The 24,960-nt window shown below is 37.2% G+C and overlaps 1 protein-coding gene across 4 annotated transcripts in view; it reads right to left on the bottom strand.

Moving 5' to 3' along the window:
• arhgap17a (Rho GTPase activating protein 17a) overlaps positions 1-24,960 on the bottom strand; it is a 32,831-nt gene continuing 7,871 nt past the window's right edge. The window contains exons 2-22 of one of the 4 annotated variants that reach the window (XM_087785001.1): positions 23,226-23,265; positions 17,224-17,328; positions 17,086-17,118; positions 14,753-14,829; positions 13,756-13,867; positions 13,333-13,409; positions 13,079-13,196; positions 11,325-11,393; positions 11,179-11,260; positions 9,498-9,625; positions 8,072-8,183; positions 7,085-7,166; positions 6,938-7,018; positions 6,747-6,860; positions 6,011-6,102; positions 5,165-5,312; positions 4,137-4,415; positions 3,916-4,052; positions 2,567-3,049; positions 2,459-2,475; positions 797-929 (exon numbers count right to left, since the gene is read on the bottom strand). In XM_087785001.1, the coding sequence (XP_087641127.1) occupies positions 2,471-2,475; positions 2,567-3,049; positions 3,916-4,052; positions 4,137-4,415; positions 5,165-5,312; positions 6,011-6,102; positions 6,747-6,860; positions 6,938-7,018; positions 7,085-7,166; positions 8,072-8,183; positions 9,498-9,625; positions 11,179-11,260; positions 11,325-11,393; positions 13,079-13,196; positions 13,333-13,409; positions 13,756-13,867; positions 14,753-14,829; positions 17,086-17,118; positions 17,224-17,328; positions 23,226-23,265 (2,374 nt within the window). In that variant the 3' untranslated portion in view covers positions 797-929; positions 2,459-2,470. Of the gene's footprint in view, positions 930-2,458; positions 2,476-2,566; positions 3,050-3,915; positions 4,053-4,136; positions 4,416-5,164; positions 5,313-6,010; positions 6,103-6,746; positions 6,861-6,937; positions 7,019-7,084; positions 7,167-8,071; positions 8,184-9,497; positions 9,626-11,178; positions 11,261-11,324; positions 11,394-13,078; positions 13,197-13,332; positions 13,410-13,755; positions 13,868-14,752; positions 14,830-17,085; positions 17,119-17,223; positions 17,329-23,225; positions 23,266-24,960 lie in introns of all 4 variants that reach the window. The other 3 variants (XM_087784998.1, XM_087784999.1, XM_087785000.1) reach the window with 3 other exon arrangements.

Raw genomic sequence — 24,960 nt, 5'->3', positions numbered from 1 at the left:
TCCGTTCTTCATATACTTTATTTCTTTGGAATATAACTTTATGTTTAACAGGCATCAACATACAAAACTCTGAGCTCAATAATTCACCACACTTGGTTAGATAGTGTGTGCTCAGAGAGATAAGGCAGCGAGAGAGACGGGAGAGAGAGAGAGACAGGCTGACGGTGAGACACACTCGACCAACATGTGAAAGTCTTCACGGTAGAGCTGCATCAAAACAAGGCGAGAAAGATGCTCCTTTAGATCCTCACGTCACTGCTGAGGCGGCGTCCTCCACTCAGTGAGGCCGTACATTCCATCACGTGTCTGGTGGAAAATAAAATACTCCAGAGATCCTTTCCTCCGTCACTTCATGAAAAACACCGAAACATCCTCCAGGTGTCACTTCAGCTCATGGTTACACACTTCATGTTAGGCCACAGGAATGTTCCTTCAGAAAATAAATACAATTAAGAGAGAAGTCGTTTTGTAAGTCCATGAAGAACAACCAAGACTGGAAACCTGCAGTCGGCAGCTACACTTTGTACACTTTTGGTTTCGTGACTTTGTGTCCAAACTTTGTAACAATTCACGTCATCTGCCCACACACACACTTGTTGGCAGCACAGCCTGAGCTCCTCTTCACACTCATGCTGTAACACACTTCCTGCTGTGGCTGGTGTCCACACACAGGGGGCGCCGGTGGGTCTCTGTCAGCAGCAGCTCGTGTTCAATTAAGATGCTTTATTATAGGTTTGTTAGAGAGATTCAAACTGGCGTGTTCATGATGGCGAGTGTGTGTGCGTTTGTGTTGTTGTGTTGATCCTATAGCACGGTGCTCTCCGTGTCCAGCTCACAGTCCTTCAGGGTCAGCATCATGTCCGGCTGCTGGTCCGCGTTGAACTCGGGGACCAGAGCTCGACTCAGACCTTTGAACATCATGGCAGGATCTGCAGGGAAGAGAGGAGCCTTTACACCGACGCACACTGACGCACACATGGGACGGACACACAACAGAGATCGTCACAAACACACGTGCAGCACCGTCACACCAAAAGTATTTCATTGTCGTGTTTGTTGATGTTGAACGAGTCGCCAAATAGACAACATCAACACAAGAACACACACAAAGCACACACCTGTTCGTGACCAGCAACAAGGACAAACAAGACCCACACCATGTGTGTTTTACTGCTACTTAACCAAATACACCGAAAAGCTCAAAAAGAAGTTAAGATAGCATACATTGTGGCAAAAATGCTAGCGTATAAACTAAGCTAGCTTGAAACGTATCTTAAGTCAGAAATGCTAGTATTAAAACTAAGCTAGCTTGAAATTAGTCTTAAGGCAAAAATTATAGCAAAGAAGCTCAGCAAGCTTGAAACGTACCTTAAGGCAAAAATTATAGCAAACAAGCTAGGCTAGCTTGAAATGTACCTTAAGGCAAAAATGCTAGCATATAAACTAAGCTAGGTTGAAACGTATCTTAAGGCAACAATTCTAGCATATAAACCAAGCTAGCTTGAAACGTATCTTAAGGCAAAAATGATAGCTTGAAATGTTCTTAAGGTAAAAAATACTTGCGAAGAAGCTAAGCTAGCTTGAAACATACCCTTAGGCAAAAATGCTAGCATATCAGCTAAGCTAGCTTGAAAAGGTATCTTAAGGCAGAAATGCCTGCAAAAAAAAGATAAGCTACCTTGAAACGTGTCTTAGGGTAAAAATGTTAGCAAAGATGACGATCTCCATGAATTGCAATTAACCATGATCAACTAAGCTTGTAGATTTGTACAACTACATAACTAGCGAAGACGTTAGTAACATGCGTGCAAGTTACTTTATAATGAGGTATCCTACATACCTCATTATAAAGAGTAGACTTTGCTCCAAAGTTGGGATGACAACAAAACCCCCACAACGCTTTTTTTTGCAAGCAAGCTATCTATAAAATGGCCGACATGCTAGCTAAAAAGGAAAAAATCTGACTAAACAAAAACCTGACTTACACAGGGATAATGAAGATGGTCAAGCCAAGGTGATGAATACAACAAATGGTTAGCAACAATGATTCAGTCGCTATTTCAGAAGATTTACGATACTTTGATTGTAAGATGTGCTTAATTTTTATTAAAAAAGGTTCTTTGATTGCGTTACATAAGCTAAGAAATTAGTAAGGATGCTAATCTTAAAAGTGTAGCAAACAAAAGGTTGGTCAAAAGGCTAGGAAAATCTGTACACATGCTAACTGAATTAACTACTAAATAAATGTATCTTTGATTAGAACACGTCATAATAGCGTCATCATTTTTTGCAAATTACAAGTTTTCTTTTTTTTTTAGCCAGCATACTAGCTTCACAGCGCTAACATGAAATGAGCGACAGGTGGGTGTGGTCACAGCAAACATTAAGTACAGTCACATGACCCTCACACAAAGTGGTGACGCTAACATGTAAACGTACGTGAAGGTAAAAAACAAACCTGTGCTCTCAGTTAGCCTGCGAAGGTAACAGCACATTAGCATGTTAGCATACTAGCAAAGCCAATGTAGCAGAAACTAGTGCGAGTTAATTGTGGACAGATTCTCACCCATCATCTTGTAGGCGGTAGCACAAATCCCGTTGCTGTCTCCGGTCATGGTGTTGCTAGGCTGTGGCGGTGGCGGGATGTTAGGCCGATTCCTCGGTTTTGGAACTGGACGGGGGCGAGGGAGCGAGCCGGTTTGGTAGGGGGACGGCGATGGAGGGGGGGCATCCTGAGAGGGGGGAGGAGGGGTGTCAGGTGGGTTTGGGGTGTCTGGCGGCGAGGGGTCGGCGCTGTGCTGCTGTGGGGGCTCAGGGGGCGGGTGACTTGGCGCCTGGATGGGGGGTTGGTTGTTGGAATGGCGTCTCGGGGTAGTGCACGGCTGCGGGGAGGTGGGTGATGAGGCGGACTGGCTAGATGCGGGTCTGGACGTGGGGCTGTGGGACTGAGAGGTGCCTGATGAGGAGGGGGTCTGGGTCGCAGAGCTGCTGGGCTGCCCAGGTGGAGGGTTGCTGGGTTTGGGGGGAGGCGGGGCTTGTTTCTTTGTACCTGGACAGAGATGCTCGTTAGATTGCTACTCATAGAACCGGAGTTATCGTGGTAACTCTCACACTGACACTATAGTAAATGATACATTAATATTGAAAAAATATTTAAAATAAAATAAAAAATATTGCAAGTCAGTTTGAATCCAAGATACACAGAACTTTTAATATACTTTGAAAACTACTATGAAAGTATATCACCAGCCTCACAACATTCAATTATGGAAGTATATCAGAAGCATCAGCATATTGCATTTTTTTTTCTTTTTTTTTTATTGAATTGTTGTTGTTAATTAAACATTTATTAATATTATTTATTATTTATTATTATTTAGTAATTGAATTATAAAAATGTTAATATTTTAAAAACAGAGTATGATACTCTAATTCCAATAATTAAAATATATATTTTCTAAATTCATTATTATTAATTTCAATATAATTCAGCCAATCATCATAGCACTTTGGCGCTATTATACCAACATTTTTATATTGAATTTAAAAGTTGAAAAATGTGAAAAAAAAGGCGTTCTTCATAGAACCAGAGTTACATTCAGGTAACTACAAATGTCACACTGATATTTAAGTACATTATCCATAAAACAAATGTTTTTATTTAAAATTAAAAACTAGTAGACATTGTGAGTCACTTTAATTCTTAGTACACATTTGTTGTTACGGACAAATTATAATAATGTCCTTACATACATATAAGGGTAAATAAAAAATCACGTCTTGTTTTGTTACAAGTCAATTGAGCAGAAAAATGATCTAATTTCGTTAATCAAATTGAATATATTTTAAACCTAACCCTTTATGTTGTCTCTGGGTCAAGGTGACCCAGTGGCCGAACAACAGCACATGGCTCACCTCTGCGTATCATGTGTGGACTGGGCCCCATGGAAGCCGACCCAGAGGTCACAGAAGCAAACTGCCCGACTGTCTGGTGACCGCCGTAAGATCCGTTCCTCTGGTGGAACGGGGCGGTGTCTCGATGCTTCGTGTTGCTGCACACGTGAAAAAATAAAACTAATCATTGAAATATTCTGTGACAAAGTAATTTTAGGAAAGAAAAAGATTCAGGATCTTACCTCAGGTCTTCGGTGTGCTGCGCCAGAAGCTGCTGAGCCTCTGCCAGAGCAGCCAGACCCTGAGCCAAACTTTGCTGCGTGGTGTCGGACCCCGAGGTCCCTGGTGGAGCCTGAGCCTCTGTGGAGGACTGGGAGACCTGCCCAGACCCCCCCGGTCCCTGAGGCTGAGCCTCCACCGGGGGCAGAGGAGGCTGGAAGGCTGGTGAGGTGTGCTGCTTTCTACCTAAAGTGTTGCTGCCTCTACGAAGGCTGTGCTCCGAGTACTTGCTGGGCGTGCTGCTGGAGAGAGGAGACAATCACGCTGCTTAATGGCACCATCTAGTGTTCATTTAAGGAATTGATTGAGATTTTACTTTTACCCCTCTACATTTATGTACATATACAGTTTTTTCAATAATTGACATCATTTAAATACTTAATTTATAATCCGACTACAACACCCTTTTTTGTGAATTCTGGTCTTAAAATCAGTTATTTCATGCATGTCTGTAGCACTAATGATTCATTTCTTTTTATTTAAAATTTAAAAATAAAATGAAATATTTTTATTCCCTACCTCAGATATGGATTAATATTTGTTTGTATTTAATAGGAAAAAGTTGTTTAAATGAAAATGTATATTTTCAATGTAAAAAAAATCCTTTAATAAAAAAGAAAATACAACGAAAAGTTGGTTTTATTATAATTAAACATTCAAAGTTGCTTCAAATTATAAAAAAAAAATCAATAACTAAATGTGTAAAATAATAAATGGTATGTTATTTAAATTAAATACATTTAATTTAATCAAAAGTTCTTTCAATTACAATAAATATTTTCAAGCGTTGTTGAATGTTTTCGTAGTACATCTGTGTCATAATTTTTCAATATCCAAGAATTGACCACTAGATTCAACCATGTGTGTTTTGTATTATTTCCAAAAAACATATTAAAGTGAAACTGTGATCTTAGAAGGAGGATATTAAAACAGAGGCAGCAGCAGAAGCAGATTTGTGTGAACACTGAAAACATGAAAGTGTTGTTTGTACCCGTCTTTTCTGGCACCGTCGCTCTCCGGTCCGACGATGCTGCCCGGCCGCTTCCTCTCCAGAGTTCCACTTTCATAATCCAGATGATTGTTGTGGTTGGACGCGGGAGTCGGCATCGCAAACATGCCGGAAACATTGAACTCCACATCTGGAAGAAGAAGAAGAAAAAGTTATTTAACCCTCTAGTAGCAGAGCATGTAATTATTATTATTATTTTTTTTATTCTAATGAATACATTTTAGTTTGTAACACATACAGCTAATCTTTCAAATAATTGGAATTTTCTCTCAATATAATTGAATAAGAGGTTTATGTGAACATCAAAAACTAAAAGTATTACATTTGATTTTCATAATTGTTTTCAGAAGACTAAACATTGATACATGTTGGTAGTTTATCAATAAAAACGTATTCGATTGAAACAAATTTAACCTTTAATATAAAATGATTTAATTAAATCATTTCGAAAAGTAATTCAATGCTATCCATCCATCCATATATCCATCTATCTATCCATCTATCTATCCATCTATCCATCTGTGGTGCAGGCGCTACAACACTTTGCTTCCAGCAGGTGGCGCTTAACATAAGGAGAGCCACTTAAATGTGAAGCCTATTTTTTTTCTTTTTATAAGAAAGCAGTAGAAAAACTTGATTGGATTAATTTTGGATTTCTATCTCTCCAGAGCACTCGTCTCTCACACATCGATGGTCAAACAAACCGTCCTGAGAAAAAACAACATGCTCTGAGGCCTCAGCCGTCAATCATTGACTGGAGCAGTGATGAGAAACCACAGCGCCATGTACATCAGGAACTCAGGTCTATGACTGTGATTTACAACCCACCCTCGGGGAAGAACCAGTCAGCATGCTGGATGATGGGCTCCACGATGGCGACCACATGAACAGAAGTCGCTGCTGCCATTTCTGCCAGACTCCTGCATGGAGACAAGAAATACAGACTTTAAACCGGTTTCAAGAACAAGACTGGAAGAGAAGAAAGATAACTTGACGCTTCAGTGAAAAACCATGATTTGATTGAAGAAAAATGTTACAGATATTTGAAATGTCTCAGTTAAACTACAGCAATATTGAGTGTCGCAGTGTAACCAGAATATGAAATGGTTTAATTTAACATTTCACGTTACTATTATTTTTTTTATTAAATGTTTTTTTATGAGCATTGAAATATTTTGTTAATATTAAATAGTTAGAAATAAAATATCGATGTTTTCAAAACGAAAATAATAATAAAAGGTTAATAATTATAGTCTAAATTTGATATTTGAACATTTGTAGTCCTTAAAACTCTTAAAATGTTGGCAAAAATCATTCCGTAAAATCCCTTATTTTGTGATTATTAATTTTTTGATTCAGTCATTCAACAACAAAAAATTCAACCTTTCAATATAGAAATTATTTAACTTAATCATTCCCAAAATAAATAAAATTATTCTGTAAAGAATTCAATGCTTAAAGAAACAACGTTTCTTACTGTTAAAAAAAAATTAAAATGTTAAATTCAACTGTTCAAGATGCTGCTATACTTCCATACACCACACTCCCAGCCCCGCTCTCTCACCCCTCAGTCTTGGCCCACAGCAGGTTGGGTCCGAGCACGATGGCGATGTTGCTGGGAGTCATCTTGTTGACCTCGCTCTCCTGAGCCAGCTTGGCCAGGAACTTCACCAGATACCTGCAGAAACACAGATTCCAGACGTGAACTTTGTACCTGACAAATTCATCCCAACAGTCCTTGACCCCCCCGCTGACCTCAGGTTGGTTTTATTGCTCTTTGGTAGCTGATCACAGACGACCCAGAGGGCCTGCAGCCTCTTGTCCGGGTCCGAGATGCTGAAGAGAAACATGACGGCTCATTCAATCCTCGCTTATCAACTGGTCTAGAATGTGGGTTCTTACCTGCAGGCTTGGGTCCATTCATCATAAAGCTGGAAGGTCATTAGAGGCTCTGGAAGTTCCCTCAGATAGGACTTCAAGGCACCTATTGACACACATCGTGCAGGTGAGAAATGTGATTTTAAAATGTCATATTGTGCACTTTACTATTGTATATTGTTGTAATTCCCCATTAAGGGACAGAAATGGTCAACCTTAACTTGCATCTATCTAAGTTAGCTCAGGATGAATTACTGAAGTGAAGAGGTCTATCAAGTGCTTTAAAAATACACAAATTTTAAAATTAAATTATTCAGGCTTTAAAAAAAAGCAATCTAAACTTAAAATGCAACAAATCTAAATGTGACACTGGCACTGAAACATTTAACCTGATTTCCAGCTAATATATCTTCAACTTTACGATATACATCACGATACAAGAGCAAAGATATAATATATTGTGATACTGTAGTAACACGTATATATTTGTAGTATTGTTGAGTACTCGACTCTGGTGTTGCACAATTTACAGACCACATGACTCTTGTTGTAATTGATTTCATTTGTTTTGAAACCAAAATATGTCCAACATCAGCTTTAAAAGCTGTTGGAGTCAACTGTATCCTCTTGTCCTCAGTCATTGCAGGGACCTCTTGAGATTTACTTGTTTCTTTAGGTGCACCCGAAAAAAGGCAAAAAAGGAACAAACTCCAGTATCTGTTCGAATAAAGTATTTGTATTTTAAATGTGAATAAATAAGTAAAAAAAATAAAGAAATATTGGTTTGGATGCCAAATACATACATATCCTGAAAAAAAAGCAATAATTAAGTGTATCAATATTTTCCTACACACCTGGTGGACATATATGGTCATCACATGTGTTTTTTACTCAATACTTCATTTCTACAGTGACATAACGTTGTGTAACTTTAAAGAGTTAGAGGTTGAAGTGGGAGAAAGAAGAAGTCAGAAGTGATGCAATTAAAAGCAGCTCAGAAGAGGAACCCACCAGCCACAGCATGGGGGTCCGAGTAGAACTCCTCTAGCTGTGAGGTGGAACAGTCCAGCGCTGCCTTGAGCTTCTTTAGCTTGGACGCTCCTGCTGCGATCCTGAATAGACCCTGATATACAAAACACACACAGTTACTGCCCGCTCACACACATGCAGCCTTTCTCTGTGACACAATAAACCTTTTTTTTTTTGACTTCTCAATGAAACCTAAGCACTCCTGACACTGGCTCACCCGCCTGCTCAGACGACTCCTACAAAAGCTGCACATAATGAAACGCTAACAAACAAACAGCACTCTTTACTTTGGCACGTCAACAAAGATCCTCTTGAACTAGTCACGACTGGATATAAAGCGCTGGCATGACTTCAGGAGGCCCTTTGCAACAAACACAAACTCTACCATGTCGGGCCTTTGTTTGTTCTCATTATTATGGGATGTGTACTGTTACTTGGTACCATAATGGCACCATCAGTGACTGTTGTAAACACCCACGCTCCAGGAAGGAGAAGTTTAGCTGCTCCTTATATAATTCAATAAATGTAATATAAAATATAATGTTTTAATTAGTTTATGACACCCTTCCCCAACATATGTAATTGTGAATTCAAAAGAGTATCGTTTTATATTATTGTTTATTTATTTATATTTTTTTCATTATAGTGCTTGTTTAGATTTATTTACTACAATCTTTATACTCTTAATCATATGTATTATTGTTTTAATTGTTTGATTATTGTTGTTATTTGTTCATATGTGTACTGTTTATCTTAATATAATTTTTTGTGAACTGCTCTGAAAACTTACATTTACGTATTGTGGTTTCAAAAAAATGTTTAAATCAATCGATCATTAATTGCTGTGCTTCTTTTCTATTTTGGTTTCACTTTCCCCAATACATTTGTTTACCCAAATACTGAAATTTAAAATTAACTTAAGTGTATTTATCCTTTACACACACAATTTATTTCCAAAATATTACTTACAATGGAAACAAGTGAAAAGCTCAATTATGCTTCGTTGATAATTGAGTGTCACAAAGTTTAAATTTTTCATTCATAAAGCTTCAATTTGGACACGATTAAAGCACTGTTACCGTTTTAATAGTAGTGGTTTAGCAAAAATATCTGTTAAAACCAGAACGATGTTTAACTTTACAACACTAAACTTAACTCAAGGGTGACCAAACTTTTTCTTCGAATAGGGCCCCATTTGATGATAATCTTTGACCAGGTCAACACAAAATTAAGAATTTCTTCAAGGAGAGAGAAAACTATTTTAAGTATTTAGGAATTTAAATGAACACTGAGCAGCTTCAACACTTTTGGTGTTTTCATTTGATCTCGTCATAAAAAGCATTGACTCAACATTTATATTCTTAAAGTATAAATCCTGGTCAACTTTGCTAAGAGCAGATGACTTCACCTCCTCCTTCATGCCAGTCTCCAGAAGCATCATGATGCAGGCCTCCAGAGGGAGAGCGACCTCGCGGCCACTTCTCTTCAGGTGATCGTCCAGCGCTGATCCGAAGGCCGGCTTCTCCATCCAGGAATCTGAAACACAGGATCAACATCAAATTTGGGAATTCTGGTTTAAAAATCTGCAAGAATCAAGGTCTTGTCGTTATGAGTAATTTATAAATAAAGTTGTGAAACAATAATGATGGATTTAGGTCACTTTAAGTAGTGTCATCCAAAAACCTCACAAAGTCAGAGTATGAACAATGACAACAATCTTTATTTTATTAATAAATATACCTTACTATAAGGACTTAATTATCTTTTTTTGCCTCATTTTATTTGGTAATTCTTGCAAAGATGTCTTATCATTCAAAATAAATTGAAATTGCTTTTTTATCATATTGTTTAGTCTTTATTTATTTGTTATGCACACTCTCCATATCTGTTTGATAAAATACATTAAACTCTTCATATTTACTTATTTATTTATAAAAATAAAAAAAATCTTTATTTTCTTTGATTTTACAAGTATCAAATACCTTTTTGTTGACTTGTAAACTACTTTCTTAACATTCATGTCAGGGACAAATTCTTTGTTAATTAATTTAGATTCATTTTTCTTTTGTATTTAGCAGAGAATAGAAGTTCATTAAAACTAATTTTGTGTTGTTGTTTATCAATTTATTTATTTATTATTTTAATAATGTAATTTAGAAAAAAACCAACAACATTTCAATAAAGAAATTTTAGGTTATCTTATTCTGTAAAACCACCACACTACAACACTGGCAATAAAAGTTTCTTATTCTGATGTTAAACTTAAACTCAATATTCTATATTCAATACATACAACACTCAAATATTCTGGCACTGATGTACTTCCATTTAAGAATTTCCTTGATGTAAAGTCTTCTTTGAGTTGAGTCATATTTTAATTACAACATTTACATGATATCATCATAACAAGAGACACTTAACAAAGATGTCTTACATCTTTTCAAATATTTGTCATAACTTCAAGTCAATTCTGAAAAGAAACTTTTTTCTGAAACTTCATGTGAACAAACTGGTTTCTCACATCTGCCCTGTCGACTGCTCTGCCTGAGGCCGGTTTCTAACCAGCACCCCTCAAGGGTCTGTCAAATAATAACCACATGCTCCTGGAGAGATCGTTTCCTCATCTGTGTGTGTGTGTGTGTGTGTGTGTGTGGAGTTGTGTGAGTCATGCCTCACGCTGGGAGACCAGGCTCGTCTGGTCGAGACCACATGTGTCTGCTGCAGAAATAAAGCGTCGAGCACGAGTAAGACAAACGCTCTACACAGAGAGCTGCAGGATTATTTTGGTGAAAAGCTAGATCTGTGCAAACACACGTGAATTATTTTAGGGTCGTTTGTGGCTCGGAACAACAACCACATCTGAGCCGGGAGTCAGGAAAACAGACGCTGGTGACGTAGGTGAAAAAAGGTGCAGATTGATTTCACAGCAAAGAAGCCGTTTCTTCCACTAAACAACTCCTCAATGTTCCTGGCGCTGAGTGGAAAAAGGTAGAAGTGTGAGCGAGCGCTCCAGGAAATCAGTAAAGATGAAGCACAGTGGATTCTTGTTGAACGTTAAAGAGGTGCGAGCGGACGCGCGGTTCCATTACCTTGCTGGGCCCGGATGGTTGGCAGCACACCCTCCAGCAGCGCCAAGGATCTTCTGTGGTAGTCGGCCTGAGTCTCCAGGAGCTGCCGCGACACAACAACACCGGTTCAAACGGGACTCTAGCAGGAGCAACTGGGACACACTCACCGTCACAAAGTAGTAGGCGTAGTCCCCTTCTTTGGAGAAGAAACTGTACATGTCTGCCGCAAGTTGATCCTGAAAAGAAAGAGAAACCTTTTTAAAAAAAGGTTAAGAGGATATTTTCCACGATTCATGAAATCCAGGATCATTAGTGAAGTTATAAGCTATGAGGGGCGACTCTCCATAGGAAAAGAGACTTACTGAAATGCCAGCAATAATTCACCTCGTATGCTGAAGACTCTAAATGATGGAAGTACATCAGGGCCATTCTTTCATCTTTTAATTGAATATTGTTGGGTTTTTTTGCATTCCTTTATTTTTTGAATATTTTAATTCAATAATGTATATAACAAAAAGTTGTGCCCCGTCTTTTTAATATTTGAATAAAAGAATAATGTTTTTTTAGTGAGAACTTTTTCATATATAGTTTGATATTTTAATTCCAATAATTATAAATAAATAATAAATAAACAATATAAATTCGATATATCCTAATTCTTACTCTTTTAAATACAATAGAAAATGTTGGTATATTAGTGCCACCTGACAATACTAAGAGTACTGAGCTACTTGATCAAACTTTCAGCCAATCATGCGACACACAGTCGATCATGTGACGACATAAAGGCACTGGCGACTTGACTCATTGAAGATTCCAAAGCAATGTTAATATTTAAACTATTTGCAATTAATGGCAGTTATCAATGATATATATATTTACCAAAATTTCAAGATACCAATTATTGAATTCAATTGTTTATCAAAACATATTCAACCTTTAGATGTTAACATTATTATTGTATTATATATGCCTGATGTGTAAGGGTGAAGTTCTCTGGAGACTTGCGGATGGAAAACCCTTAACTATGCAGCAAGTTTGAAGATCTATTAACTAAAACCTTAAACAAGTTACTGGGTAAATTTTGTGGTGTCATCAGAAAGGTGAACTTCAATAAATAAATGGAATGACGTCAAAAACATTTTTACACAAAAAATAATATTCAGTGTTAAAAACACAAAAATCGAAATTAAGTGACGTGATGGAGTAATCGGGTAATACTAGGGTACAAAAACGGGTTGATAAAACCATAGTGCAAGTTAATCCTGGTGTGCAAACACGAGGCACTGCGCTTCCTCTATGAAAGATCCAGACACACGCAACAAAATCAACTGACCAGCTGCAGAGAAAACACACACACTTTGCTGACACAGCAGGTTTAACGTGATTGCAGCATAGAGCAAACTGGGGGAAGGGTTTGAGCCTCCAGACTTTGATTTATTACAATTCAGTATTAGTCAGTATCTGGAAAACAATAGTAGCTTTAATTGTTTCAAGTCTAAATGGATGTTTAATACTCAAAGGATTTATGTTGTTTGACTCAATTTTCTATTTAAAAAATCCCAATTTTTAAAATCCCAATTACAAATTACTACAACTGTCAAACCCATGGCCCTGGTGGCAAAATCCAGAAAACCAAGTCCTTTTATGTGGCCCAATAGAGATGTCAGTGTTTAAGATAAGATTAGATGTGTCAAAAATAAGAGTAAAACTGATGTTGAAGAAAGGCTAATGTTTGGTGAAGGACGACAAACAGACATAATTGTTTTAAATAGAGCTTCTAATCATCAAATAGCAATATTTCAATCATACTTCCTGTTGGGTAAATGTACATTTTGTTGAACTTGATTTCTCAAATATTTCGGCCTCTTGTGTGATTGAGTTTGCTCCTCTCTTATCAAGCAGAAGTTCCCACAGTTACCTTACAAAGCTCCACTTTGTTCATGGCCTCGTCCACTTCCTCTTTGAGTAGATCAGCTTTAGCTGTCAGTGCTTGAGTGTTTGTTCCTGAGATTATTGACTTGGTCGCCTGCAACCATCTGAGGGCACATGAGACACGATAAGTTAATAAGTGACTGCAAACAAATGGCAGGTTGACAAACATTTGTACCCACAAAATCGTCTTACTCAATTGCTGGAAACTACAAGTGAAAATGCTGCTGTGTCAACAAATACCTTGCTCTTGCAGAGTCGTAGTCCAGCACCAGTTTTGCTAACTGCTTCCTCTGCTTCAGGATGTTTGGGATCTCAACCTAAGACCACAGAGGCGTATGGTTAACACCTTAACTTGCTTTAAGTCAAACCTTGACCAGCAAAGCCACAAAGTGAATGTGTTTGGATTCATTTTATGGTTTTAATGACAGTAATAAATCACATTTTAGGTTAAAATAAAGATTAATCAGGTATTCAACAATTTAATGTTTGTAGCTAAAGTTTGTAAATAAGGTTAGCATTAATGCTGATAGCTTTAGCTTCCTAGCTAGATTCTTGATGCATTATGAAACTAAATGCTACTAGTGTTACTTAATATTTTAGGATGTTTTCCCAGATAAGAAACGTAAAAATGCTGTTATGGGGGAATAAGGGATTTTTTTTTACCTCTGCTAGCTGGCTGAGAGGATCCAGTACTTCTTTTTCTATCTGCAGCTCGTGCTGCATCAGCTCGGACGCCAGACGATTCTCTGCTTCACCGCAGACTTCCATCATCTTCCTGTGAAGAAAAAGTCGTCGTCTAAGTGATGCACATCACTTTAAAGCATTCTTGGCCATGAGAAAAAAACCGATTATATTGTATAACTTTATAACTAAAGCTGCATTTGTGTGTATACATATAACAGCAAACAACAGAAAAGTATTAATTTAACAGATGATAGAAAGATTGAAATATCCATCTTTTGACATCACACAGTATTTATATCAAACACTTTGTATTGTATTGATGAAAACAGTGCTTTTAGGCATTCTATGTTTTTATTCCTGTTAGTCACATGATACACATGAGTTAACAATACATAACATTAGTGGTCAAACTGTTTTTCCATTAATTTATCATAACTGATCCAGAATAAAACAAAGCTCACAAAAAAACACAACGATATACCCAACACTCACTAAAACAAAATAATAATATTTATACAATCCAAACAAACACTTGTACACAAACAAAAAGTCAAATATAGTCCATGAAAAGTTTTCCACATTTTGACAAAACTGCTTTTTCTGTTTATTTAAAGTGGATTGCCTTTGTTTGGTTTATTTTTATTTACTTATTATATCATTTAGGGCATGTGACATTATGCAAGCAAGTATGTGATACAAAAGTCAACGGTACTTTCCTGTCTGTGTAAAGTTTGAGCAAAGATGAAGTGCTGGTGAAAAAAAAAAATGAAATGAAAGTGGATGACATTCTGAAACCTTTCCTTCCTCATAACCACCAGACAAGGGGCTGTTTCATTTGAGCAACCATGTAGATTCCCATCAACAAAAACAACCTCCCTCTCGTGCTCCTATTTCACACTCCCCGCTGCCCAACTGCTTCTCATAGCAACGGTCGCTAGGGTCCCAGGAAGAGGCTATTTGACACGTGTGGACTCACCCGATCAGCGACTCCTCGCCCAGCTGGTTACCTCCTTCCACCATGGCCTGTGACAACGCCGTCAGAGGGAGCTTTTTCTGTCGGGAGCACAAGGAGCAGTTAGTCAAGGATCCATAGTTCAGCCTTCAATGTACACTCCATAGAAGACACTTCCTCGGAGAAGATGGGTTTGCACAGAAAAGGCTTATTTTTGTCTCACAATTGTATCTGCAGTCTGACCTCAGTGTCACACACCAGGTCGATTAGACAAACTATTATCATGAATTAATCATCATTTGGCACATTTTGGGTAAAAGTATTTCAGTGTTTTTAGAATATTGAACGATTGTTTTGAATTTAAGAAATCAAAAGTTGAAACTTTTATTTTCGATAATTGAATTAAATAATATATATATTGAAAGGTCAATTTTTATTTTTCATTCTGTCAATTAAGAAATATATTCTATTGAAATAAATCTCTACTAGAATATACCGTTGTTTTGTAATCCACCATGATGAATTGACGTCGTCACATGATCAGCTGCCCAACACATTATTGGCTGAAATTTCTATCAAGTAGCTCGATACTCTTTAAGTATTATCTGGTGCCACCATTATACCAACATTTATATTGTATTTCAAAGTGTATGGAAAAAAAATGAATGTAGAAACTGTATTTTGAAATATTGGAAGTTAGAATATCTCTATTACTGTAAATTAAATGTTTAAAAAACATTTCAATGTAGTAATTCAAACTTTTAACATTTGAAATGCAACCATTCAATATTCTGAAGGAAGTTAACAAGCTTTTATTGTCTCACTGTTTGATAAAATAATGTTTTGGCAGATTTTATCTTCTAGCTCAATAGAAAAATGCTATTAAAATGACAAGATGACGATGCATCTAGGTCTTTACTGTACATGGGTGACTTGACTGCTGCCACATGGATTCATGAGGACGTGTGTGAGACATTTTTACTGGGCTCTAGCTGACAGCCAAAGTTAGAAATCGTTCACTTCCTTTATTAGCATTGGTTGCTATATTGGTCTAATTTGTAGACGGGCTATTGATGGACACAGAGATCAACTTTCAGACATCTGCAGTTAGCGTTGTCCTGCTACCTACAGAGACAAAATGTACACGTGATAAGAGTGATTGTAGTTACAGGTGCAGCAAAAACAAAAAGAAATCCCCTGCTAATTTGAGCTAAACTTCTCTTTTTCTACATACTCCTGATTTCTTTGACTGCCAAAGTAATTAAAAACAATAAGCTATATTGAACATACTAGTAAAACAGCGCCCCTCCATCTTCCTCCCTACTGATCACACCTGATAATGTTCACCTGAAGTCTAGTTCTACTTGAGGTTTCTGCCTTTTAAAAGGACTTTTTTCTTCTGTACTGTCGTTTATTGTGACCGCCCAATATGTTTTTCTCTTCTTTTATATTAAGTTATTTAAACTGTCTCTTTTAATAACTTTAAATAACACTTGAATGAATTGAATTTTACAATAAACACAGTGCCAGCACATTAAGATTGGCTAAGAAATATAGATAACATAATGTTTTAATTAAAGTTAATATATTTATTGTGACTTTTAAAATATATATATATAATATAATGTGAATTCTTGTAAACAGATAATGTCATGTTGTGTATAAATATAGTAAAGTGATAGCTGCAGCAAAACAAAATAATAATAATAAAAATATAAGAACTCAATTCAAAGCAATATATCGCCATATACTGTATGATTTCCCATGTATCGTGACATAAATCTTATCGCAAGATTCTTGCCAAAGTACACCTCTAACAATAACATTTTTCTTTAAATCTCTGCTAATTTTGGCTAAACTTCTTTTTTTTCGACATCCTCTTGATGTATTTAACCAGCATTCAAAACATCAGCTTCATTGAATATACTAGAATCAGCATTCATTTTCATTAACGCTTCAAAACCTTATGTGTTAGGATTTTAATAAATGATTAAATATTGAATGATTTAGAATTAAATCTACTGAAAAAATAAGCCTTTTCGGTGCATTCAAAAAAACCCTCTTTGTTGATAGTACATTTCCACAATATCAGGCTGGTATGATTCCAGTGAATGGAAATAAGGAAGTGAAATTTCTTTGAAAAAGGATGAAAACAACCATTTCAGTGAATCTAGAAAAGAGAAATGAGCATCAGGCATGTGGTTAAAAATGTGTTTGCAGAAGGTTGCACTGGCTAGAAGAAATGGAGGTAAAACCGTCATGCACGCCACACCAGCGGAGAAATTCTGACGAAAAGAGGAATGGAAACAGATGTGGCAAGTCCCAGAGATGTAAAATGAGTCGTCATCGTTGTTTACCTGACCGTTTCCTGTATAGAGGCGTGGTACAGACTGTCGGGTGATGTGGAGCAGAGAACACAACATTGCTTATGCTGTAAACTTTTAAATACGCACGCTTGATTTGGTGTGTCGTCGGGTAAAAAGTTGTCAACTTACGTGTCTTTTCTCCGCCTCCGCGCCGATGTGTCCCTGGAGACACGCGACCATCCTCTTGTGAGTGTTGTGCGACACGACTCGCACCAGCTCCATCCGGCGTTCGATCTGGGAATCAAACCGGAAATAAACTCGTTTAGGCACGAGTAGTCGAGGTGTGACAAAATGTTGTTACAACTAAATAATGCAATTTTTCACGATACAGTATTGATATTCAAGAGCGCCGTATCGATTTACACGACAATATTCAATGATTTCACTTGTATTCCTTATACAAATAAATACAAATACATCTCAATATGTTTGAATTCAGTAGGCTGATGATACAACGTTACTACTGTGTATATATATAATATTTTGTTGCTAAACGTATAGCAATATATTGCAATATACTGTATCGTTTTGCCATGTTCACGCCAATACACACCCCTAATGCCAGGGTGCGCCTCCATAGAGGTTAGAAGTTCATCCCAAAACCACAGGGATTTGAACGCATGATGCCTGTGAATCCAGTCTATCTCTGAGGTCAGTTATGAGCCGTGAGCATGAAAGAAGCGTTCTGGAGTCTGTGAAAAGTCATTGGAATCACATAGACTTTCTCCTGTGTGCTGGGTACACAGCTGCGCTCGCAGCTTTGAGCAGAAACGGGACAGAATAGTGTCATTGATGAGCCGCTCAATGAGCGACTCACTGCTGTTGTGACTGAAATCACACAGACCCCCGACTGAAGCACATGAATGTTCACTGGTGTGTTCGCAGGGACGTCAAACTCCATCACACAAGGAGCCGAACTCTGTACACAGTAGTGTAAGTCACGGGCCGGACAAAATGTATTTACCAAACTGAAATGTTGTTGCCTTTTCATTCTCTTACTGTCTTACTGCAATTTTTAACTAAAAGTATAACTGGATTACAAGGCGCAATATCAATGAAGAAGTATATTTTCATAAATAAGGCTGACCTGTGCGACTTTGTAGACAGGAGCTTCACGGAGTAATATGTATGGGGGTTCGCGGAATAATACTACTGCGCCTCCCGGAGTAGTACTACCAACCCTTAGAAAGTGATACTACCAAGCCTCGTGGACTTATACTAATGACTATCGCGGAGTAACACTACAAATACGTGCGGAGTAATACTACCAACTTGTGCGGAGTAATAATATCAACTTGTACGGAGTAATACTACCAAGCCTTGTAGAGTAATACCAACGACCCTTGCGGAGTAATACTACCAAGCCTAGTGGAGTAATACTTACGACTCTGGTGGAGTATTACTACAGACCCATGCGGAGTAATACTACCAACTTGTGTGGAGTAATACTATCAACCCTTACAAAGTGATACTACCAAGCCTCGGGGAGTAAAACTTACAACCCTCGCGGAGTAATACTACCAACCCTTACTAAGTGATACTACCAAGCCTTGTGGAGTAACACTAATGACCCTCGACAAAGTAATACTAGCGAAATTCGCAAAGTAGTACTATTGACAGATTTCTGAGCGCCGTGTATGCTATAAAATTGGTTGTTGTTCAGTAAGTAAAACCATAATTAATACATAAGGCACCGGATGATATGGCGATTTTAAAGATACTATTAATTATTTTAAGTGCTCCTTATAGACGAAAAATCTTTGTGTTCTTTATCTTCAGTTTGACTTTGACTTTCTTACTTAAAAGTATCTGTATTATTGTTGACATCCATGAGCACCACTCAAGGTCACCATATCAAATGAACAAAAATAGACTATGATTTTGCACCAACCATCTGGGTTTGACAAGGTTAGCAACATGGATTTTAATATCTTAGGAAGTTGACAGGCTTGTTCAGGGTTTAACAGTCCTACATATATACCTAGAAAATGGGTATTGGCGTGTCAAGTGTCACGTGCTAATGTCCTTTCACAGAACATTTTTAGAAACACATCTTTCTGTGAGCGTCACTCGTCTCCGGACGGGGGGTTGGCACCCACTGATCTAGAACTCATTATCTTCTGCTCAGAAAACATGTTTCAGCAGAAATACAAGCTCTGGTGAATGTGTTCACCAACATCGTTTACAACATGTACTAAATACACAACCTTGGAAATCTAACAAGTACACTTATTAAAAGAAAGTAACAATACATTGCTAAGGCTCAATGAATGTGACAATGTTGTGACATTGTTCAACAAGCGCCACTGAAGCATGAGGAGGGAGGGGACCAGCCTGTTTACTAACTAGAAGTATTTGAGGTCCGAAGGGCAAAGTGGGCAAAAATGGACAGAGACCAATGTGGAGGGAGGTTCAGCCAAATAGCAGACAATTGTGTTCCAAAAACAGAAGCGAATTCCACAACAGATATCCGGCTCAGCTAGTCAGCCCCATCTCCTGCTCTCCACCTCTTACGTCATTCTCGACCTGTGGTGGCCTCTGGCATTCCCCAAACAGCTGGGTCAAATACACAGACACACCAACGGATCACTTCGAAAGGCTCCGGGAACTCTTGTCAGAGTCGGTCCAGACGGTACCTGGCACAAAAAAACAGAAAGGGAATTCCCCTCCTGCGCACGAGGAAGGAACTGCTTCCTGTGTTTGGATGAACTCGGCTTGGAAAGACCGTTTCCCTTTGTTGAAATATGGGGGTTCACTCGAGAAGATGATCACAAAAATAACACAAAACCCAGCGGAACAGGGAATCCTTGAGCTGGCTGAGGTGCGAGGCTGCAGGGTGTGTTTTGGTTAGCGATGAAGTCAACACTGCAGACATGATGCGTCATAGACCAGGGATTCCCAACACAGAGACTCTGTTTACTCTGTAAATTGCCAATTTCCACACAAGTCTGTGGTACATAGGTGTGTCAGCGTCACTTCAAGATCCATAAACAGTAACCATGTGTACAAGCAAACAACTACTTATTGACTGATAAAAAATTTTCAGTTTTTCTTTCATAATTTATTAGAAAGAAAGTCTTTCTTGAATTCAAGTCAATAATGTTTTTAAAATTATCCTTGGCAGTTAATATCAGTGGCATTAGAATATTAAATAGAATATTTAAAATGATGAAACTTTGAATTTTTTTATTGAAATGTTTTTAAGCATTGAATATTTTTTATTGAATTAAAAATTGGAATATTCTCAAAATTAATGTTTTTTTTTAATGTTATTTATAGAGTTTGATATTATAACTTAACTTACACAGTTTGGAGTGTGTATGACAACATCTTCATGTTATATGTAAAATAAACAATATCTATCTATCCTGTGTGGTGGTGTTTCAACTTTCAACTATTGTCTTGTAATTTCATTTTCAACTTGCCGCCAATTCTAACAGTATAGTTTTATTTCAATGTTTTCAAGGAGAACATGTCTGGACAAGTCCTAAAATATCCTAATATGACTCAGTATGGGTGGAGTTGGATTGAAACAATAGTTCTTTGTGTGGTTTATGCAGCGAAGGATGTTAAAAACAGCTGATTGTTGCTGCCTCATCGTTGGACTGCCTGCCAACATGCAAGCAGGCTGTTATTTCTGGAGGCTTCTTCTGGACCAGCGTTTGTGTCAGAAGCTGCTGAGGAATGGACAGCTGCTGCAGGATCGTGGGCAGAGTCTTTGCCACTCTTGAGGAATGACTTAAAGACTCTCAAGAGAAGTGATCAGCTGCGACAACAAAAATAGAAAATCATCAAACTGAATGTTTCGAGGATCCCATGATTGCCGACTTCCTCTTCTTCGTTTATTAAACAGTAAATTCTATTGAAAGCCTCCACCAAGTCTCAACAGCTGATTTCCTGACAAAGCGGAACAGCCAGGAAGTCGAACATCTGACAAAACATCCTAGTCTGGCCATTCTGTGCTCAAAGTTTAGTCTCAGATCTTATTCAAACACAAACATGAGGACGACTCTTACATGCAAAGCTTTATGTTCATTCAAATTTACCCCATTTATATGTGTTTGAAGACCATGTTTGAAGAACAACATTGTGGTGTTTGGAATATCTCGAAGAGACTCGGTGTTCAACTTCCTCGCACAATGTTGCCTTCAGACTTGTTACATGTTGCAGAGTCAGCACATTTTTTTTCTAGTTCAGGTGAAGGATTAATCAATAATACAGGGCCAGAAAAGAAGCACCATGTATTAATATTTAATAGTACTCTTCTTTAAAACAACTTGATTGCATTATATGTATACATTTTAAAATAAAGGCCAAATGGACGATGCAAGTAACAATCAAAGGACATAAGATAAAGACAGCATTCTGTAACATCAATCATTAATAAGCAAATTCACTAATAAGAAGTAACTTTTCGTTGTTTAATACAGGTTGTTAAATTGTTTAATTACAGCTAAAGAATTGTTTGAATAAAGTTTAAAAAAATGTTTGAATAAAGTTGTGAATGCTTTAATAGCAGATGTAAATTGATTTAATACAGTTGGAAACTTTTGGTTACAAATGGTTTGATTAAAAATTAAACTTGTTTGAATAAAGTAAAACAAAATGTTGATTTAAGTAAATGTTTGATTACAAATGGAAAATTGAAAAAAGATTTTATTTCAGTTCATACTTTTGTTGATCATAGTTGAAATTTTAATATTTAATTGTCAACATGTGTATAATAATGTGTACGATTGAACTTTTTTTTTTTACTGAAATCGAGTTAAAGTACTAGATGGAATAAAATCTTTAAAAGAAATGAAGCACTGAAGTTCCTGTTGCGTTTCAGTCTGGTTTCGTGTATATCAGAATCTGCAAGTCTTATTCTCCATCTTTTGGTGACTTGAAACTAATGAAAATAAACAAGATTCCCTGAGTGAATGCGGTCTAAGTCGTCACTGCAGCGACTACAAAAGAGGGTGTGGATAAGAATGAAGGAAGAAGTTTCTCACAAGAACTAGAGTGAGTGTCTTTGACATCCAAGTCACCACCCAGGCCCTCACAAAGACTGTCTTCATAGTAGAAATCTTTTTGCAAAGCTGCCTGAATGTTCTCTTGTGAACGTGTTGGAGACACGAGTCGGCAGAAGAGATTAGAAGATGAGAGATCGAGTCAATAGAAATCTCCTGATTCTGTTTATATTCCGAACATGTGCTTCCATTTTGCCCTCCATCTTTATCTGGAAGACTTCTCAGGCTTCGTTTGTCCAGCTTCTTTCTCAATGTTTCATGTGTTACTCCATTTTTAATGTTGTAAGTTAATCAAGTTCTTCTTGAGTTTCTTCCACAACAATCATAATGTCCAAATGCATTGACTCTAATTCAAGTACCTCAAAGATGACTAAGCTTTTTGAGTCCAGCACTTAGACATCAACAAACGTAATATTGATCCAAGGGATCGATGGAAAAACCATAAATTGTGCGTAGATGTGAGTGTGTGTATGAATGATTCTTTTTTTGGCCCATAATATACACAGTTTAAAGGTATTCTAAATAAAAAAAACAAGAAAAGATTAATGGAACTTTATGCAGGATTTTTCTAGCACTTTTGAGTACAGTAGTTATAGTAGTTATTTCAGTCCATTGTATGCATTAAACATATTGGAGAAATGACAATAAACGACCTTGACCTTGCCCACAAGAGTTTTTTCCTGGTTGTAAAAGGCAATAGAAGTCCTGCATGCAAGCTTGACATCAATGAAGGAGCGTAAAGAACTGGCACAAAAAGATGACAAAAACTCATGAAACCATGAAATTATATAAAAGCAGATAAGTGCAAACTTTACATTGACTGTTTTGGTATGCTGCGTTTTTTATCCTGCAAAGATCTTCCTGTGTATTTACAGTTTGTTTTTAAATGTAGTTGTCACGGCTTATATAAATATGTATTTATCGAATTCAATACCACTTTCTTCCATGTAATCCTTGCTTCTTTTTGTGGTTCTACTACAAATGACACGTTTCTGAAACCAACAATTATTTCATTAAAACTCCATTTTTTAATTGATATTTTTGTTTTTCAGCTGCTAGTCTCTCCGTCACTAAAGTAAACCCAGGCTTCAGTACAGCAGAGTGGGATTAATGATTCACCTGCAGTAGATCATCGCTGAGGACCTCGGTTTTCTCCGCTCTGTGGGTGAAAAGAACAACAGAGATTAGCCATGACAACAAATGCGACAGGTGGAATCAGTGCTTTTACAGGGAAACTATGTGTCAGACAAAACTGCAGCAGGACTGGTTTGTCAGAGTGGAAAACACTGAACCGCGACCTGGACAATCATGGGAATGCTTCTAGAGAGGGTTCCTTTGGTCCGAGCCTCTGGCAGCATGTTGATGACTCAGTCAGAATGAACGCTGCAGCGGATGCTATTCCAGTTCAACCTCAAGAAAGGTTTGACAACAACATTAGCTGCCAGGCTTGTTCACAACATCACTTCGCCCTCACAACTCATGGCATGAGGAATCAAGATCAAGCTCAATACGTTTTGGAAATGTCTGCTTATAAAGACAGAATGATTAAAATGGTTTATTTTTGGACTTCTGTGCTTTTCCAGAGTTTATTAAATGAACATGACATGAGGACACAAGGGTTGTCATGCTTACTAAAACTATTCCTCTTGTGCAATTGTCTGACTTAAGGGGAATTTAGGGATTTTTTTAAATGAAAAATAATGGGGGGAAAAAGCAAGTTTCCTCAACATACATCACAATGTTCCTTTTTTAAAATAAACTTTGGTATTGCACCAAAGTATGCCTTCCGTTTTCTTTTCTATAACCTCCATTCTTTGTGACTCCAGTATAATTAAGGATTTAAAAAGTTATCTCAAGACATGAAATTAGAAGATTGAACTCTTGACCAAGAAAACACGGCGAGATTAAAGACTTGTTACTCTTAAAGAATTATTAGAAAAAATGACCTAAAGAACCTTTCATGAGTACATTGCATTTACAAACAACATCTTAAGTTTCTAATAAGAAGAATCTGTTTAATTACTGTCTTTATTCAGATGTGAAGTAATTGTTATTCTTTCTCAAGCTTATTAATGGCCCTTTTAACCTCTGTTATAATATTTTTTTAATTATTAAGAATGTCCTTTTGTTATTTAAAGTGGCGGTACAGACATGATCTTAACATTGACTAGTCTTGTCAAAAAAGGGTTACCCAAAAGCATAATCATCAACTTTTCAGTTTAACACCCTTTTTGAAAAACAATCATACTGCTTCTTGCTTTGAATTAAAAAAAGAAAGGTAGTAGAATTATCATATATATAGATATATTAAAAAAAATCAAAATCTTGGGGGAAAAAAAGCTTCAAGAGTGAGAGTAATCTCTTCATCACAGCTAAACTACTCTCAGGTCTATCCAAACAGTAAATGCCTGGAGTTCGCGAGGTTTGCTGCGTCTCACACCGCGACCTCTACTTGAGCCTATTATTAGTAAACTAATAGTTAAGCATGAAGAGGTCAGCCAGATTATATTCATTTAAAGACGGAAGGTTGGGAAAGTTGAGCCCAGCTCTCGCTTCTTATCAACACCTTCACATAAGGCTGCAGACGCTGCCAAAAGGAGCTGCAACCTAGAGCCAAATAGCTATATTTATTAAAAGGTAGGTTTGTCTGCGTTTGTTTTTGTCTGCATGATCTTAATGTCTTATAGACTCACAAACTGCATTACAAAATAGCTTGAAAATTGATATCTCAGGTTTTAGTGGGGAAGAACAACTCTATAAGGTCAACGGGGCAAAAGGGGAAGGGAAACTTTTGTGAAAACTCAAATATCTCCAATTTCTATGAAGGTTAAACCATATGTATTATGTAAAAGGT

Source organism: Callionymus lyra, chromosome 2 (assembly GCF_982586985.1).
Source record: "Callionymus lyra chromosome 2, fCalLyr1.hap1.1, whole genome shotgun sequence".
Taxonomy (NCBI): Eukaryota; Metazoa; Chordata; class Actinopteri; order Syngnathiformes; family Callionymidae; genus Callionymus; species Callionymus lyra.
This window is presented reverse-complemented; position numbering and strand designations above follow the sequence as displayed.